At 39.6% G+C, this 17595-nt stretch overlaps 2 protein-coding genes across 9 annotated transcripts in view; both read right to left on the reverse strand.

The window, feature by feature from the left end:
• Window positions 1-1414: 1414 nt before the first annotated feature.
• Window positions 1415-8939, reverse strand: dpysl5a (dihydropyrimidinase like 5a). The gene is made up of 13 exons (XM_062440633.1): window positions 8923-8939; window positions 8541-8811; window positions 6312-6470; window positions 5498-5677; window positions 5266-5334; window positions 5096-5140; window positions 4918-4993; window positions 4602-4758; window positions 4368-4509; window positions 4016-4158; window positions 3685-3892; window positions 2258-2426; window positions 1415-1500 (listed from the first exon to the last, which is right to left on the reverse strand). The coding sequence occupies exons 1-13, from the start codon at window positions 8925-8927 to the stop codon at window positions 1415-1417; spliced, it is 1710 nt and encodes a 569-aa protein (XP_062296617.1). The 5' UTR covers window positions 8928-8939.
• A 4361-nt stretch (window positions 8940-13300) lies between these two features.
• LOC134001064 (DNA (cytosine-5)-methyltransferase 3A-like) overlaps window positions 13301-17595 on the reverse strand; it is a 48920-nt gene continuing 44625 nt past the window's right edge. For 4 of the 8 annotated variants that reach the window (XM_062440610.1, XM_062440609.1, XM_062440608.1 and 1 more), the window contains 3 exons: window positions 17437-17506; window positions 16778-16896; window positions 16369-16638 (listed from right to left, as the gene is read on the reverse strand). In XM_062440610.1, coding sequence (XP_062296594.1) covers window positions 16497-16638; window positions 16778-16896; window positions 17437-17506 — 331 coding nt within the window. In that variant the 3' untranslated portion in view covers window positions 16369-16496. Of the gene's footprint in view, window positions 16897-17436; window positions 17507-17595 lie in introns of all 8 variants that reach the window. The other 4 variants (XM_062440606.1, XM_062440605.1, XM_062440604.1 and 1 more) reach the window with 1 other exon arrangement.

Raw genomic sequence — 17595 nt, forward strand, 5'->3', positions numbered from 1 at the left:
TAACAAAAATTCAACAAAATCAATCACTAAGACAATTATTCACAAGGAGAATTCAGTAACTAAAACACAAACAATAAATATACAGTAGTAGAGAACTTGAGAAATATCAGTGCTTTTCTGTAGTTGCTTAACACACATGCCTTCCAGTTATGATGCTGAGCTTTCAGTGGCAGATGAAGGCATTCAATCCCCTGAAGAAGTGGCATTAATTGACTCAAAGTACATCTCTGCTGCTAAACTTCAACGTGAACGCTAAAGAGGATCACCTCAGCTTCTCTATGCTTCACAGTGGTATGTTACATCGGAAGTGTCAGTCAGAGAGGAACCTTTAATACCCTGCCGTTTCAGAGCAGAGCGAATAAAAGTCATAAAAAGTGCCCACTCTAAAAGAAATGACAGTGATCAACATGTCAGAGTTCAAGACGTGTGTAGCTGCGGTATGGGACGATGTGTTTGTGGGGTGTCAGTGTTCTCGGGTGAGAAAAAGGCAGTTTGGGTGAGACTTTTTGCTCTCTGTGGAAAATGGATGCGATTACAAAGAATGCGGCGTAACATGAGCAATATTAGTGCTTATTACAGTCGTTCTAACTATGCTACCATGCACAATACACACAGCATAGGTTCATTCACATTTGGTGGGGGTGGAACAGAAGTCTATTCTGCTATAAGGCTGTAAACATGATATAAAATACTATGACTATGATGAACCACTGAGCAAAGAACTCAGTCTTATGTAGGAATTCATTCTAACAGTTGTGTCAAAGGAAAACAGCACAAATAATGCAATATAAAAAATAAATAAACAAACACATTTAAAAGGTTAGCTCGCATTAGGATATTTTTCATGAATTGGTCAATTGCAAAAATTTTCCATAACTGACATATAAATGTCATGCCGACACCCTTGTAATAATTTCTTACATTTCATTCACTGTGGCTCGCAGTAAAAAGACATTTGTGACATTAAATCATGTAAAAAGGCATCTAAATAGTACATGATACAAGTGCAAAATCGTATTTTACAGTGAGGTAACACAATCGCATCATAAAAACCATGACTCACCTTCATATTCCTAAAACTATGAGTAAGATACAACATATTTTCCCTAACACAATCCAATAGCCAAAGTACTTCATTGGCAACTCGTTTATATCTGCTGCTTATATTTGGTTAACATTTTGACTGAAATTTGGAAGGGATAACCACTTAACAAAAGGTTTTTTCTTGACCCACATTCAAATTTTATTATGGCAATGTCATACACTTACAGTCCTAAATAACTGTGCTGAGCTCAAAATGAAAACATGACTCCCTTACACGTATTCTAAGCTTCCAGAACAAAAAACAAGTGCTTGGCCATATGTTTCTCTTCAGGTGTCATTCTTCCGCGTCACGTAACAGCCGTCTGACTGGTTACCAGATCCCGCTGGATCTTCCTCCGGGCGGAGCGAGGATCCTGGCCGAGGATCTCTTTGGAATGTTGTCATCGATCTGGGCACCTGGAGCAGCGGAGGAACGTGATCGTGAGAGTTTAGGGGCGAAACGAAATGAACTGATGCTTCTAAGCAGCTCAATCATATTTTCTTATAAAGGTGTTATTATAAAGGGTTCTCTTAACAGCTTATGTTAAATCCCAAACAGCTCCAGGGGGATTTAAGCATTGGAGCACTTCTTCTCATTCCATCAAAAATACTTCTCAAATCCTCTAGGGATACTGCCAAATAACTGGGTGTAAAAGATACAATTATGGTTTAATTTGGCTTAAAATCTGGCAACATTCAAGTCAAGAAAATTCAGTTATGTTCCAACTTCCTTAGGTAGATTTGAGACCAAAAAACTCTGCTGCTCAGTGGCCTAAAGGTGTAATGGGCAATTCCCGGGTCTGAATATGTGTAATTGGAAAGAATATAGTTAAAAAAGAGGATGGTGTGAGCTTCCTACACTTTGGTTGCAAAGCAGTTTGGAAAATTCAACATTAAGCTGCTAATCTTTCATAAGAAAAGATTAAAATGCTGCGTTTCATCCTCCACAATTGATGCAGGCATAATCTGAGCCAACAAGATGCAGTGTATCTCAAGTTATTTTAACTAGAGCGCCCTCATCAGGCCAAGGAGTGTATGTTTTAAATGCAGCATCCTGGCAAGTCTCACCACACTGACACTAGTTACTATAATCATGTAAATACTTTTCAACCTGAAAAGATTCTCCTGCTTGGATAATACGTAGTATTTCATATCTAGATCTGTTGATACTCACCAGACAGGCTGAAGCTGGATTCTTGCAGGTCCCTCAAACCTCCGTGCCGGGTGCAGGGGCGTGTCGGTGTGTCCACGTCTTGAACCCCAAAGTCCCTCTTTCCTGAGTTCAGCACTGCGACGACATCACCTGTGTAGGGTTCTCGCTCCACAGCTTTAACCGCCTGGCACTGGTAGATCACCATGACAACACAAACACAAACACAAACACACACACACAAACAAATACAATTAGGTTAGTGAACATGTTAAAGAAAAACGCAACTTTCACAGGGAATGTTACAAGAGGACTAACTTTCATGGCTTCACAATGTTTCAGCTACCAGTATTGTACCTGTATATCATTAGTAACAGCAAGGGTGAAATTTATAAATTTCAATAAAGTATATTTCTACTCAGCTGCTACTTAACTTTAATATTACTCAGACAGAATTAAGATTACTTGTGTTGATGACTACTTAAGTAAAATACCTAGAAGAACTAGCTCTTTGAAGGACTATTACCACTAATAGCAGCTTTATTACATACACTGAAATGGAAAATGTGACACACAGACTGTAAAAGTTTCAGTGTAATAAATCTTGTGCCCTACCAGCCAATTCCTCCGCAATTCACTGTTGCTCACGAGAGTTGTGACCATAATTTATTGAGAACAAAAAAAAACACAATCAGAGATTGACTTGTGAGAGAAATAACTATTTTTTTAAAATGTCAACTCAGTTCAGATTTGTAGTCACAAACTATGGAGTTTCTTTTTAAGATCATCACCATTCATATGCACTTTAGTATGAACATCGGTAAGTGAATCACAGTTCATAATAGCGTGATATTGTGTGCTGATTCTGTCTTCAATTCAGTATTAAGTTCAGTCTTTTTCTGCTTCAAGCCATTATATTCAGCTCAGTAAAAGACTAGGCCTGTATAAGCTCTGGCTCTAAGGTTAAGCCTGTAGCTCAGCGGCTGCCTGCACCACTTGCAACAGTCTCAGTGTCTCTTGAATATATTTTCATTGAGCAAGTAACACACTGTTTGTCACGGCTGAGTTAACAACGGTGCTGCTAAAAGCTACCAATTCAAACAGTGACAATGGTGATTCAGTTTAAAGATTTGGTGTTAAAGGCTTGTTTGTACATGTGCTATGATTATGTCAAAAACAATGTTACTGCAGCAGTGCTTGTGTTAAATTGTAGAGTTTCTTGTATGGACAGCTGAGAAATAATATAATTAGATGATGAAGTTAATATACACCCTATAATTAAAACTTAAAAATTCAACACAAACAGCTGTCTAAAAATCAGTGTATCAGTTTTACAGTGTTTCACAGATGACTGCTGTTATCACATCATTAACCGCTCACTTAAACGTCACTTTAACTGATTTACATAGATTTCAGATTGTGGTTTTCATAAATACATTTCAGTCTGATACCTTTTCTCTCTGAACCATCTTCTTGTAGAGGTAATCTGGGAAGGTTCTCAGTGGGCAAAACTTTCCAGAGCCCTCAGCACATGTGAACATGCCATTTTCATAGACCAGACGCCCGCGGCTGATGGTGACCAGGGGCACACCGTGACAACGAAGACCTTCATACAGGTTCACATCTCCTCCCTGGAACTGGTTATCCACAGAAATGGTCCTGCAGACAGAGATGGAAATACATGACCCAGTTTTAGTCAGATGAAAACCTGATCAGCCTCAGAGATTCGAGATAAAAGCTGCAGCAAGACAAGCTAGTCGATTAAGGGATTGAGTTTCATACTTGGATCCCTCGGGGTCCCAGACTACCACATCAGCATCTGCTCCCGGGATGATCCTGCCTTTCCTGGGGTAGAGGTTGTAGATCTTGGCTGCATTCGAGCTTGTGACTGCTACAAAGCGATTTTCATCCATTTTACCTCCAATCTGTGAAATATGACACAAATTATATTAAATTATCTCATTATCGCTCTCACACAAAATCTGACCGAATCATTTGTTGCACCAAAAGCAGGAGCATGTTTCTTTATGCCTGTACTATCTGTGTTTATTTCTAATAACTACCAAACTAAAACAGGTGTCCTATTTCTGGACATTCTCTGGCAGCCAGACAGGAACAAAAGAGCCCCACATACCACTCCTTTCTCCCAGATGACGCTCATGCGGTCCTGAATGCCAGGAACCCCATGGGGGATCTTTGTGAAATCATCCTTGCCCATTGCCTTCTGTTTAATGGTGAAAGGACGGTGGTCGGACCCCACAACATTCAGGGTGTCACTGTGGCCGGGACACAAAGATATGGAAGGTGACATTTAGATTTTACAGCATTATATTGCATTTAATAGAAGATTTAACAGTGTTTTTCTTACTTTCCCAGTAAGCTCATTAGGAAATTAGGTGTACTGGGGTCCAGACGGAGAGGAGGCACGATAACATGGGCAGCAGCATAGCACCAGTCCTGATGATAGTACTGCATACCGTTCAGCACAGTGTGGGCCGTGGTGGTTTCCCCATGAACCACCTTGCCTGTGGTCAGACAGCACAGTAAGAAAAGGGGAAGAGATTAAACAAGCTTCAAAGATTAAGACAGCAAATCCTTACTTGGTGGAAGAGTTTCACACTGAGAAAACATACCAGTAACAATTTAAAAACTACAATTTCATTCAGAAAACCAATCAGCCTCACCCTGCATCTTAGCTGTAGCCACCACATCTCCTGCAGACATACTGGACACACTGACAAGATAGATCGGGCAGTGGGCCTAACAGATAAAACACAGAAGAATAAGAGATGTTCAAAAGTTGGATTTTTGTCTTTTGATCATTATAAATGTCTTTATTTGAGCCACAGATCTCTCACTCACCCTGTTGGCGATGGTTATTGCCCTGTGAGTCGCCTCTGCTTCCAACTGTAAAGAAACACAACAGTGTGAGGAATAATTGGGAGACACTAAACTAGACAGCAGATTTATTAAGTAATATTAATACTCCTTATTGACTGACTGTGATTAGAGGGAAAACCTGACTTTCATACCTCTTCAGGCCTGCTGATTTCAATCCCCTCTGGGCCACTGATACCCAGGTCCAGTGCTTCCTTTGCACCCTGTGAGGAAGCAGGAGAATACCATGACTTTAAATTATGTATATAACAAAGTACAACGGAATGCAATTAATGAATTAGAACAATGCCATTAAAAAGGATGATATTTTAATTTGTGTAAACTTTAGTAGATATAATGGACTGAAATACGAAAAATACTTCTTACCTCTGCCACCAGTTCTCCATTCTCAGCGTGGACCCTCGCTATAGCGCCAATATCCTTACAGTGCTGCAGGGCCTGGAAGAGCTCACCGTCCCTCAGCATGTACATGTCCTTATAGGCCATGAACATCTGAAAGGAATTCACTCCTTTCTCCCTCACCAGCTTCTCCATCTCAGCCCGCACCTGCAGGGAAGAGGAAATGTAAATGAGCTGCAACACAGCTCAGCCTGCCAAGTGTGCCTGTGCACAGCAGAGTCCACAGCAACCGGTGTGCTTTACTTTTGGTGCCAATGTTGTTTTGTGATGTATTATTGCTTTACTTCTCATGTACGAGTAGAATTTGATGGAATATTGGATGGAGTATTTAAGCTAAAATAATATTCATTTCAAAAAAATGATTTTACTGTAAACTACCAGACCCAAGCAGCGAGAGCTACTTGATCACCATTTTATACAGTCAGAAAAAGAGAGTAATTTTCACTAACGAATAGCGTCAATTAAGCATAATTCAACACAACTACATGACATTTAAATATGACTGGACTCTTGCTTTGTCATGGCATAAAAAAAACCCTCTCATGTAGGTATTATTCTGACTATCACCATGTCACCATGTCTAACTACATATACAGGTAGCTGAAAAAACATGTAAACATCTTGTCCCTGGAGGGTGCCATGAAGCATTCTGGGAGTTGTAGGAATTCACTAACAGACCAACAGCAGAAGTAACAAACTATCTCCTGAACATCACAGACTAACAACCTTTTAAGACTTTAACATCTGAAACAAAATGAACCATGTAAAATGGTTACAGTACCTTGGGTCCCCACCAAGTAACTCCCATGTGCAGAGCATAGTCACAGCAGCTTTTGGAGTCCGCTGAGCTGCGACAATTCTCGTAGGCTTCCAGCAAAGACTCATTCTTCTCTGGCAGGACGTGTCCAATCACCATTGTTGTACCACCAGCTAAAGCAGCCTAAGAAAAAACACATAAAGGCACTCAATCAGTCAGACAATTTAATATAGGATATAATTCTTTTATTTAATATGCAAAACCTATTGTGTTGCATTGTTTTTTTGTGGGGGGTGTCAATCATTTGTGGTCCCCTTGCATCTGTGTTTTACTGTGTGGTTTTATTTTAATTGATTGCAGTTAAAGAACTGAGATGAACTGAAATGAGCACACCTTAAATCAACTGAAATGACCATTAAATGCAGGTATTTAGTGAGACTGAAGCAAAAGCTTAATGTATTATTGGATTCAGCCCATAAATACTGATGAGACTATTTTCTACACATCAACACAGCTCCTACTGCAAGCACAACAGTAAAAGCATCAATTACCATTAATGCTTATCTGTTATGGGGAATATAAATCCTTAAGTAGTTAGAGCACAGAGTTGACTGCCCCTCACAGTATAATCAAGAGAGATTTAAAGCTGTAATTATGAGTGAAATACTCCAGATTATTATCCTTGCAGCATCAGTAATACCTGATTTTGGCCCATAAAAAAATGTAAATGTTGTAACTGTAAATTGTTGTAAATTGCAACAATCCCAACCAATGAAGACAGAGTGTGTTTTGTGTATAAGTGCATGCTTCAGCGAGCATCTGTCAGCTGACCCTAGAGAGTCGAGTAGTGTGTAGTGGAGGGAAGACGAATGGGGGGGGGGGGGGGGGATGTAGGTCTGAGAACCATTGTCTCCAAGCACAATGGCGTGAGTGAAAAGGCTTTGCGGCAGTCTTTGCAGCAGCCCCCTGGTATCCATGGAAACAGATACTGATCTGCATTTGTCTCTGGACTTATTCTTGAGCACGGCAGCAGTGGAGCGGCTGAGGGAGGGGTGCGGGGGAAGACGGAGAGAGGAATGAGGGGCGAGGGTAAAGAACAGTGGAGGATTGTGTCTGTCACCAGCGTCTACCAGTCGCGGTTTGTCCAGTCACCATAACTACTAAAAAAATGTATGTCATCTCTCAGCTCCCATCATCTATAAGTGCTACACAGCGATGAGTCATCATGGTGCCCTGAAGCAGACTGGGGTATCCCAGTCTTATCAGCATCCATTATGACTCCACTCCAGTCTTTCTGGCAGCTATTAGCCTCGCCTGCTACAGCAGCAGCAGCAGCAAAGTGCTAAATCATCTTTGTGATCAAGCTTGTGAAACAATCTCTGTAACTTCAAGAAACATCCAGAAAAAAACAAAAACATAAAACTGCAACTAGTGATTATTTTCATTATTGATAAATATACAGATTCTTTTCTGGATTCATTCATTAATCATTTTACCTATAAAATATAAGAAAAGTGTGAAAGATACCCCTCACAAGTTATAAGGCATCTTTAAATGTCTTGTTTTATTAACCCAACAGTTCAAAAATATTAGCAAACCAGAAACATGTTCACATTTAAGAAGCTGAAACTAGAGTTTACATTTTTTTTTACAAAAATAGTTTTAACGAATTGATTAATCAACTAACTGTGATCTCTACTGTAAGAATATTCAAAAGTTTGTGGCTGTTAAATATCTGACTATACTTTCAAACATATAGCCCACAAATTATCACCATCATCTTTTTACATGTTGCTTTTGCTCCAATGTAAAACTTTATTTTTCATTTAAGTTTTATTGTCAAAGTTTTATCACTTATATTCATTTACTAACTTTCTTATTTCTGCCTCTTTCTTTGACAGCTGGAATAGATCTGTCTGAAATAACCAACACATTTGTTGCCAAATATAAATATAACAGTCTCGTCTCATCAAAATCTAACAAAAAGAAGCGTCACTGACATCTTAGTTAAAATTAGCATCAGTGGAGAAGCTCAAGTCGATCTCTATCTGATGCACAAGTGACAGATACATTTGTAATGATGTGAAAAGTCCAAAATTAGAGCATATTTAAATAAATCAAATGATGAAGGTAAGTTAGTTTTAAGACTGTATTTTAAATCGTTATCTCATGCTTTGACTGAAAGGAGTGATTCCCTACTTCCAGTCTAAACCACCTCTTTTCTCCTCTCTTCCTCCTCCAGCAGGACGTTACCTTGGTGCCGCTGTAGAAGTCATCTGCCGTGGTGGCGTTCATGAAGCTCTCCTCCAAGTGGACGCTGGTGTCGATGCCCCCGGGGAGAACCAGTTTACCCGAGGCGTCGATCACTTTGGCCCCACCTGGGATCATCAGTTCCTTCCCCACTTGCTGGATGATGCCATTCTCAATGTAGACATCTGCCTCCTGGGTGCAGTCGTCGTTCACCACCTTGCCGCCCTTAATCAGGATCCGCACCATCGCTGAGCTGGAAGACATGGCTATAGCTCTGTAAGGAAGAGAGAAATATTTTTAGCCTTTTTTCAGCTTCAAAAACAAAGGTGATCTTACTATAAAAATAAATCCTACAAATAATTAGAGAAGAGTGTTTTTAAAGTACCTCATTCTGAGGCAGTATAGTAAGACTAGCAGAGCGATTGGTCAGTGATGCTGCTCTGTGACCAGACTGTCAGGCTGTGACTGACATCAGCTACAAGGCTGAGTAGTCTGTGTCAGTCACCGCCTGTGACCTGACGTCCCAGTGCACAGTGGTGTAGTGGTAAATAGAAAGAAGCTGAATCCAGTCGTGGATCACAATGAGGCAAACAATCAAGAACAAAAACTGTATTTTATAAAGGACATTATTTGAAAAGAAAGAATTAAAACAGAATAAAGCTACTTCCAATGATGTTGGCTCACTGTAAAATTATGTAACGGCTGAAAATGTTTAAATATGTTGTGTTATGATACTCCAATGTTGTGTAATGATACTCCAATGTTGTGTTATGATACTCCAATGCTTCCAACCTTGGGGTCAGTACCCAGACAAGTGATATCAATCTCCTGTGTCACCAGACCTTAATCAGGCAGGAAACAATACGAAATAATAATATGGTGGACCAGTGGCAGAGACACATATTATGTAATCACAGCTCGTGTGAGTCTGGCCAGAGAGCTTTGTTACATGTTCGGCTACTACCCCTAGTATCCTCTCTGTCTCTATACTATCAGTAGTCCAATGAAAATAAGAAGTCATTTTTATATACATGTAATAATAATCTTAAGAAATTGGCTTTGGTCTTTGCTTTTTTCTTGCAAAATGTTTGAGAGTTTTGACTCTAAAAATATTCAAATGACGCAATCTGAGTAGGTAAACATCAGTGTGACTGCCCACACCCCATTGACTAGTGAGGTGGGGGTCACAGGCAGGCAGATGAGACTTTATTTTAAGGGGCCACAACCACAAAGTGTAATCCACTCCTTTTTCTGTCCCACACACAACACAAACTGATCTATACAATTACCCAAAAATAAATAAATAAACTGATTACTGGTACTGTTCATCAGTAACAAAGAAATAATCTCCAAGATCGTTCCCCTCCCTTTCTTCTACACCCCAGTATTAATGATGTGATGTGATGTAGTGTGTGTGTGTGTGTGTGTGTGTGTGTGTGTGCGTGTGTGTGTGTGTGTCTGTGTGTGTGTGTGTGTGTGTGTGTGTCTGTGTGTGTGTGTGCCCATCCTGCGTGCTTGCGTGCATGTGTGCGTGCAGGATGCGTACGTATAAGGGTGCGGCAACTTTACTGCATGGCATGGACTCCTTCACACAGATATAGTGGCTGATAGCGTGAGGCTGGGTTCATCCTTTCATATTCATCCGCCACCACTAACACATTAGGGCGTGAACTCATATTTCAGCAGCTACAGGCTATAATAAAGTTATTATTTCATTGCAGGGCCTATAGCTCAGCGACCACTATGGAAGTTGACGCCACTTAGTCAGGTAAGCTTATGTTTCATGCATAAAAACAATCAATGTAAACAAATAGTCCTAGTCGCATATATATGAAATAAAACCACCCAAAAAGCATTAAACGTCCACAGATTCAACACAAGCAGCTCATGAATGAACAACAATTGAATCACCTGTTTTTAAATCACTTTGGAGCGGTTATTACACTACAGGGCCTATAGTATTTGGGTTAAATGTCTCATATTTCTATATTTAAACAGTCAATGAAATCTTATAATTTCCAGTAACAAATCACGTGAAATCCTAGGTAAATTTGCATCCACCATGCATGTTACTTGTGTCCATTGCGGAGGTTTTGCTGGTCAAGTGTGAGCGCAGTGAGATGATGACACTTCTACTTGTGCGACTTGACACAAAGAAACCGGTCTCCATCCGGCGTGATCGGCTGCACAGCGATCATTACCGACTCCCCCAGTCCCTGCTCTCCCTCTTCCACAGAAAACAGCAGGTCTGTCTGCCCCTCACCTACAATCATGCATCCCTGCTGCCAGGTGAGGCGGAGCACCTTAGGGTGTGAAGAGACCCTGAGGGGATGGCAAGGACCAGCAGGCAGGGCTGCCACCCAGACGTGTGGCCATACGGGGGGGACATGGAAACAAAGTGTCCAGGCTCCGGGAGAGAGGATTTTCTCCCTCTCTTTTCTCCTTCCCACCCCCGATACAGCATCTGCAGCCTGAATGCAGACAACCAGGCAGAATAATGCTTCTGATGTGCAACCACATACCTCCTCTGCAGGCCTGCTGCTCCTCTCGGCTCTCTGCTTACTTTCTGACAGGAACGGAATGCAACACAATCCGCGGATGGCACTTCCCAAGGAGGCACACGCACCAGATGGATGCCTTCCTGGCCGGTCCGGGACCAGCAGACCGCAGCATCAGCCGGCTGTCAAGTCAGCAATAGGAAAGATGTTAGGCTTCTGGTTATCGCCTTCAAAATAAAGCACAAATTGTTGCACTTTAAGGACAAGTGTAGGTACTTTGCATTTTCAATTCATGTTACTATGATGCTTCTAGTAGTAATGCATTATAGTATAGTGCAGTAACATGCTGCTTACACACTGATGCTTCAGTATTAATAATCTAATGATGCTATATAATAATATATCAGTCAGAATGACCAAACCACTACTTTTACTGCAAAGATTTACTACACTTTCTGCTAATACTTATGTAGGGCTGCTTTACTTGAGTGGGATTTTTCATGCAAGACTTTTACTTGAAATGGAGTTGTTGGTTTTTTTAAAAACGTTTTTTTTAGACATGTAAACTGGTGTGACTGAATTGAATTCAAGAAGGACCTTTGGTCTGTCAGGTTGCACATATTGGATTGGACAAGGTTTTTCTACCAGTTTTATAATCCTATACTTACCTACATTATACCCTCAATTCATATACAATATACATGTTTTTTTTTGCTGTTTCAATAAGTACTTAACACCAATTATTACTGAATAAATACCTATCAAAACTGAAAAAAGTCATGCAGATTGCTCATTGTGTTATTTAGCATTTATTTAGTTATTTAGCTACTGTTTTGATTTTATTGTCACATATGTAGAACTGGCTTCGATAAGATACAAATGAGATGCAAATGTGACGCTGATAATATTTGATAACTTTTCTCACACATTTGCTCTGTTTGGATTCACTTTTTACATGCACAACTCTGAGTACATCTACATCTTAGTGATAGAGGTGCTGAATACAAAATTCTATTAAAATGCTCCCTTACATTTTTATCAGCGGCATTTTAACCAACTACAGGTCTTCCTCAGGCTCATTTTATTCTGCCAAATGCAAATACCTCATTAGTTTACCAGTCTTCTTCTATCTATTATTGAGGCATGGCATCAGTACATTTGAAAAACTTTCACTTTGAAGGCAGATCTTATGGTTTCCGGTCACATTTCGTGGTTAACTTGACGCGTCTCGCAGCATCCAGGCAGTGCGACGGTGCGACTCTCCAATCAGCAGCTCTGAGTGAAGGCTTGGTCGCCTAAGCAACCAATTACTTTGGTCTCAGGGCGTGCCCACTTTAAGGCGGCTGTACCACTGTGAGAGGGAGAGGGTGAGCTGCAGAGAACAGCAGAGTGAGGCTGCATAATACACCTACTATAACGTCAGATCATCACCTTTATCATGGATTTAATGGCTTAAATGTCACCATGAGCATTAATTGGATTTATTAATCTATTTAAGATTTATTTAATAGCCTTATCATCTTTATGTGTTATCTTTACATGATTTATGCTTGATCTGCAACACCTAAATGAAAATAAATGGAGGAAAAAGAAACATGAATTATACATGTACGAGTGTGTTGCGTTAGTAAGACGTGTGAGCCCATAAACTCTGCCTGATTGAAGGCTGCACTGAAGGGCTGTTCAGTGGCACCATGATCAGAGAGTAGCTGCAGGGCAACACCCTTATCTAGAGCACCAAAGGTGGTGAAGAAGACCCAGGTGTTAAGACATTGAGGAACTAAACCCCCTGCTAGAGGGCACGATGGCATGGAAACTGGGGCTGAATATTGATGTGTATGTGTCTCCATCTCCTCTGTTTTAGTCTCTGATTGTCCAGAGGTTGACAGAGTGGTGACAGCATTAATTATGACTGGAGGATAAAGAGGTTATGTGTTAATTAAAGCCCATTTCTGCCTTTTTAAGATATGTTTTTCCCTCAAAATGATGACTTGTTATCTCATAATTACAAAAAAGTTTCTCCTAATTATAAAGTTTCTGTTTTGTTTAGGTGTCCCAGTAAACCACGATGAAACTGAACTTAATGAAATTCATTTTATTTACACTAGTACATTTGTATGTTTCCTGCTGTGGCATGTGACAATCTTTTTTGTGACGTATGAGCTAATTCGATTTCAAAGCATCTCTAAGCGTCTTCGCTGTCTGCATGTTGGTGCCGCACTATACACAGTGCACAAATTCACTATTAATGTCTTAATTGTACATTTAGGTTGATTTTTATTAACTATAAATGAAAAAAAGAACAGGAGGTGGCAGAGTTTTGCACAAAAACAATACATTTATTCAAGTGTTCTCCAGCACAAGTACATACGGAGCCTTTATCTTCTCTCTGGACACTAAACATAAGTATGGGGGAGGGTGGGGAGGGGCAGGAAGGGTGGGGTGGGGGTTCAAAGTGGAGAATGACTGCTACATTTGCTGTACGAACTGGTCTTGAGGAAAAAAAGCATATAGCCATAAACAGTTATGACAGACACAGAGTGTCAACAGTATCACCGAATATAGATTATTGACCTGCCTTGAACAGTGAAATGAAATGTTGTTGCTGATAAAAAACAAAAAAAACAAATAAGCATCAATTTAACATTCTGAAAACAGACATGGAGAATATTAATGCATGGAATGTAGGATTAAGAAGTAATGCGTATTAAGCATACATAATGCTACAGTAAAAGTTATTACCGTTTTTTTTTTTCTCACACGATTTTCCCACAGATAAGCACCAACTACAGCAATCTCTAGTCTAAAACAATATAGGAAACCTTTCATTATTTGTTATCCTTATTTTTTCAAGTACAAAGTTAAAATGCCTTTGTTAATATATTTATATGAGTGAAATAATAGTTCTTTTCCATTACTACAAGGAACTTAAAAACAGTCATTGTCGAGACATGTTTATTTCTCTTCCAATCAAATATATTTTTCTTGATTAGATAAAATGTTTAGCACCATCGGAAAACACCTACAATCCCTCTTTTAAAGTCTTACAAAAGAAAACAGAAGCAAAAAACACCACCATGTAGGGCTGTGCAGTGAAGTTGAGACCGTTCATCTTAAAGCTGTCCGTAGGCCACTATTAAGATCACATGACATTAAATCTGGATTCACTTGACACAAACAAATCAGTACGAAAAAAAGTAGACTTGGAGTCTCCCTACAGCTAATGCTCAAAGCAAGTTTTGAATCAAATTTGTCACTTGATTTTTATTTTTAACCTAAGATTTTTTTTTCTAATTTGATGATATATATTAGCAAAGAATTATATTTGTACATCTCATACGTAAACGTAAAAAAAAGAAAAAGAAAAAAAAAAGATAAAAACAAATTGAAACAGCAACCGGAAAACTCTATGTACAAAATGTACAAACATGAGGGGATGTAATTATCATAGGAGGAGGGGGTAAATAACATCTGGTCAAAATATCACAAAGCACAAGGACTCATATTGAGCCCTGTGTGCATGGACAAAAATGATGGCAATAAGGTCACTTAAGAACTTAATTACATTAAGAAATTAAATTTCAAATTTTGAATCTTAAATATGATATAGATAAGCGATAGCATCTGTTTTTATTACCCTCTTTACTCTTTGAGTGGTGACATCTCGTCAGCCACTGTGTCAGTTTTTCGTTTTGACAAACTGAAGCCTAAATCCTCCATGTTTAGCTTAGAGGTTACAATCAAGAGAATTTAGTTTGTGAATGTAATCCAAATTTGGATCAGCACTTAAATTAGTCAACATGACGACTACAATTCATCAGGGAAATGGCCGAGGGCCAACTGTCCTTCACAAGGGACAAAATATTATACAAAGCATGAGACATAGTTCTTTAACTCTGTTTTACGTTTTACAATCTCAATAGAAATAGACGCTCTTTGAATCTGGGTAGTAACATACTGTATCGCTGCTTTAAAACAGAGAACAATATGGATGATGGATGATGGAAGAAGGGAAAAGGGTTCGGGGTTGCAAATGTCAATCCATCTACTGTACAATGAGTCAAATAACATGGGTTTCACATATCAAAATCCATTCTTTCACTTCTATTGGCACAGCCCTACTGTATACAAAAAGTATTACACGAGGGTAGATCAGTTCACATCATAAAACGAAACAAAAACAATTCACAAGAACCAATATTTTTTTTTAAAAATATCAAGAAAAAAAAGAAAGTATACATATAAAAGTGCTTTATAATGTTGATAAAACAGCACAAAATTGCTATAAAAAGGTAGAAGAACTTTGTGAAGCCGCACCATATTGTTGAGTATTTGCACCTGACAGTTTTTCAGTTTAGAGAGGTGGTAGTTGAGGAGGAGAGTTACCCGGCCTGGCCACCCTACCTCCAGCGACCACGCTTACTAACAGTTGTACAGTAATGTCATTGGTCAGGATGAAACTAGAAAAAAGTAGCTCACCACAGACTTTGATCTTAAGTTTTTTTTTTCTTTTTCAAATGACAGAAAACATCATTTCCCATGTGGCTAGCTTCACTTTCTGTTTGTGCAGATCCAGGCAGTGAGCCTGAGTGTAGCAAGGCTGAGAGATTAAATGAGCACCAGTAAAAACTGTATAAAAGCTGTAAAATGCAGAAAAGAGGATTTGCTCCATTTTGCAGTCTACTGTCTGTCACTTCTACGTTTCCTCTGAAGTGAACAAAACGGCACAGAACAGATTTTTTTTTTCATTAAGTGTAAAAACATCAAACACAAGTTTTTCCAGCAACAGGTTAAATAGCTCCGTATTGTCTAAAGTTGTATTGCCACATGGGCTATGATGTTTCTCATCATTGTGGAGCACCATGGTATTGTAACCATATTACAGTAGTACCTTTATTACCTTCAGTTGTGTATAGAAACTGTAAACGAAGAGGTATATGTGATCTGGTGTTTTGGATTCTCAGAGACACAGCTCTCCTGACACTGAAGAAAATCTGCTTTCTCTTCACATCTCTGTGAGGCTCAGTAGCTGGAAGCATGGCTGCACTGCAGGTGGGAATCTCGCAGCCCCCGACGTACAGTGCGCTCACACAGCAGAAACATTTCACATATCCCAAAACCATTTCCTATCTGTCTGATGTTTCCCATCGCATGACCGTCTCTTTTAAAATACATGTTTAGCACTTTTCTGTCTCAGTGTCTTGAGAAGAAAGCATAGTCTCAAGTATAGCTTGCACAAACAAATCAACAATACTTGATAACACTGCTAAAAGGTAAAATGACATATCAAAATTAAATAGAATAAGAATTACAATTCAAATACAAGAAATAATGTGAAATCTACGTCAATGTTTTCGCTTGCAAATTATACAGGAGTATAATTTGAGGATCAAGGCTCTTATTTCTAGTAACAACATACAGTTGTAGTTCCTAAATGGTTCAGAGCGGGTGCTCTGGCTGCTCAAACACAGGCAAAGTATTCTTTGAGTGGTGCAAACAGGTGGCGGATCACCGGGACGCTCCATGATCTGCCGAGGAGCCTCTGCCTTGCCAGTCGGCTCATGTTGGACACGTCGGTATAGTGGACTGGGAAGCCAAAGATCCTGGCGGGGGGAAAACAGCCACACCATCGGACACAGAACAAACACAATAGAGAGGAGGGCAGACAGACGTGTAGCCAAATAGGGAAAGATACAGGAGTAAACAAAGGTCGTTTGAGGGAAAATTTTCATGTTCACATACCTCTCCATCTCAGTGCACCAGAGTATGTCTTCCTTCTCGTTCATGAAGACAGGGAAGTGCTGGTCCTTGCCCTGTTTGATGGAATTAGACCTGGTGGTGATGGTCCTCACCTTCTCAAACTGAAAGAGAATAAAGGAGAGAAAAGATTAGTCCACAAATAAAACTATCCCTGCTTCTTCCTCCCTTGATAAACATCAAAGCTAAAAAAAAAACCTTGGATTTTGTTCTATAAATTTGACTCTTTCATATCAGATCAGAGTAATGTGTGGACTTAATTAACCTCAACTTTCATCATTCCTCAGTACCTCACGCTGCCACTGGGAGCCACCAGTGTACAGTTGCCTAGTCCTGCTCTGAGCAATCAAATCAAATCAATACTTCATATGCATTTTGTTTTTGGGTGTGTTTTATATCCTAAAATACTGACTGTCACAAACTGAAACTCTTATGGTTTCCGTGTTTTTTTAAAGCCAGAAATGACACAAAAAAGCTCTTGTTTTGAACAGGTAACTAAAATATTTCTTTTTTTTCTCCCAAGAAATGAACAGAGCAAATTTGTATGCAGGACATCCAGGATATCTCAAGGTCTTGACATTTCACCAGCTGTTGATGCATGCACTTCTTGTTGTAGCATTCAGTCAAATAATCACAAATAATACCTTCGCAGTTCTTCCGTGTTCTAAACAGTCCTGGAGGTCCAGCCTGTCAGTGTACATGGCGGACAAAGGCCTGAGGAGGAGAAAGAAGAAAAACCACTAACTATATTGAGACATACAGTATGACTTCATTTACAAAAACTGCAAAGCCACTGCAGAATG

The sequence above is a fragment of the Scomber scombrus genome, chromosome 19 (genome assembly GCF_963691925.1).
Source record: "Scomber scombrus chromosome 19, fScoSco1.1, whole genome shotgun sequence".
Lineage (NCBI taxonomy): Eukaryota > Metazoa > Chordata > Actinopteri > Scombriformes > Scombridae > Scomber > Scomber scombrus.

Coding starts and splice junctions, on each gene's coding strand:
- dpysl5a (XM_062440633.1), bottom strand. Junction 6,471..8,540: donor ACTTCTACAGCGGCACCAAG/GTAACGTCCTGC, acceptor GTTTTTTCTTAG/GCTGCTTTAGCTGGTGGTAC. Junction 5,678..6,311: donor TTACTTGGTGGGGACCCAAG/GTACTGTAACCA, acceptor TCTTCCCTGCAG/GTGCGGGCTGAGATGGAGAA.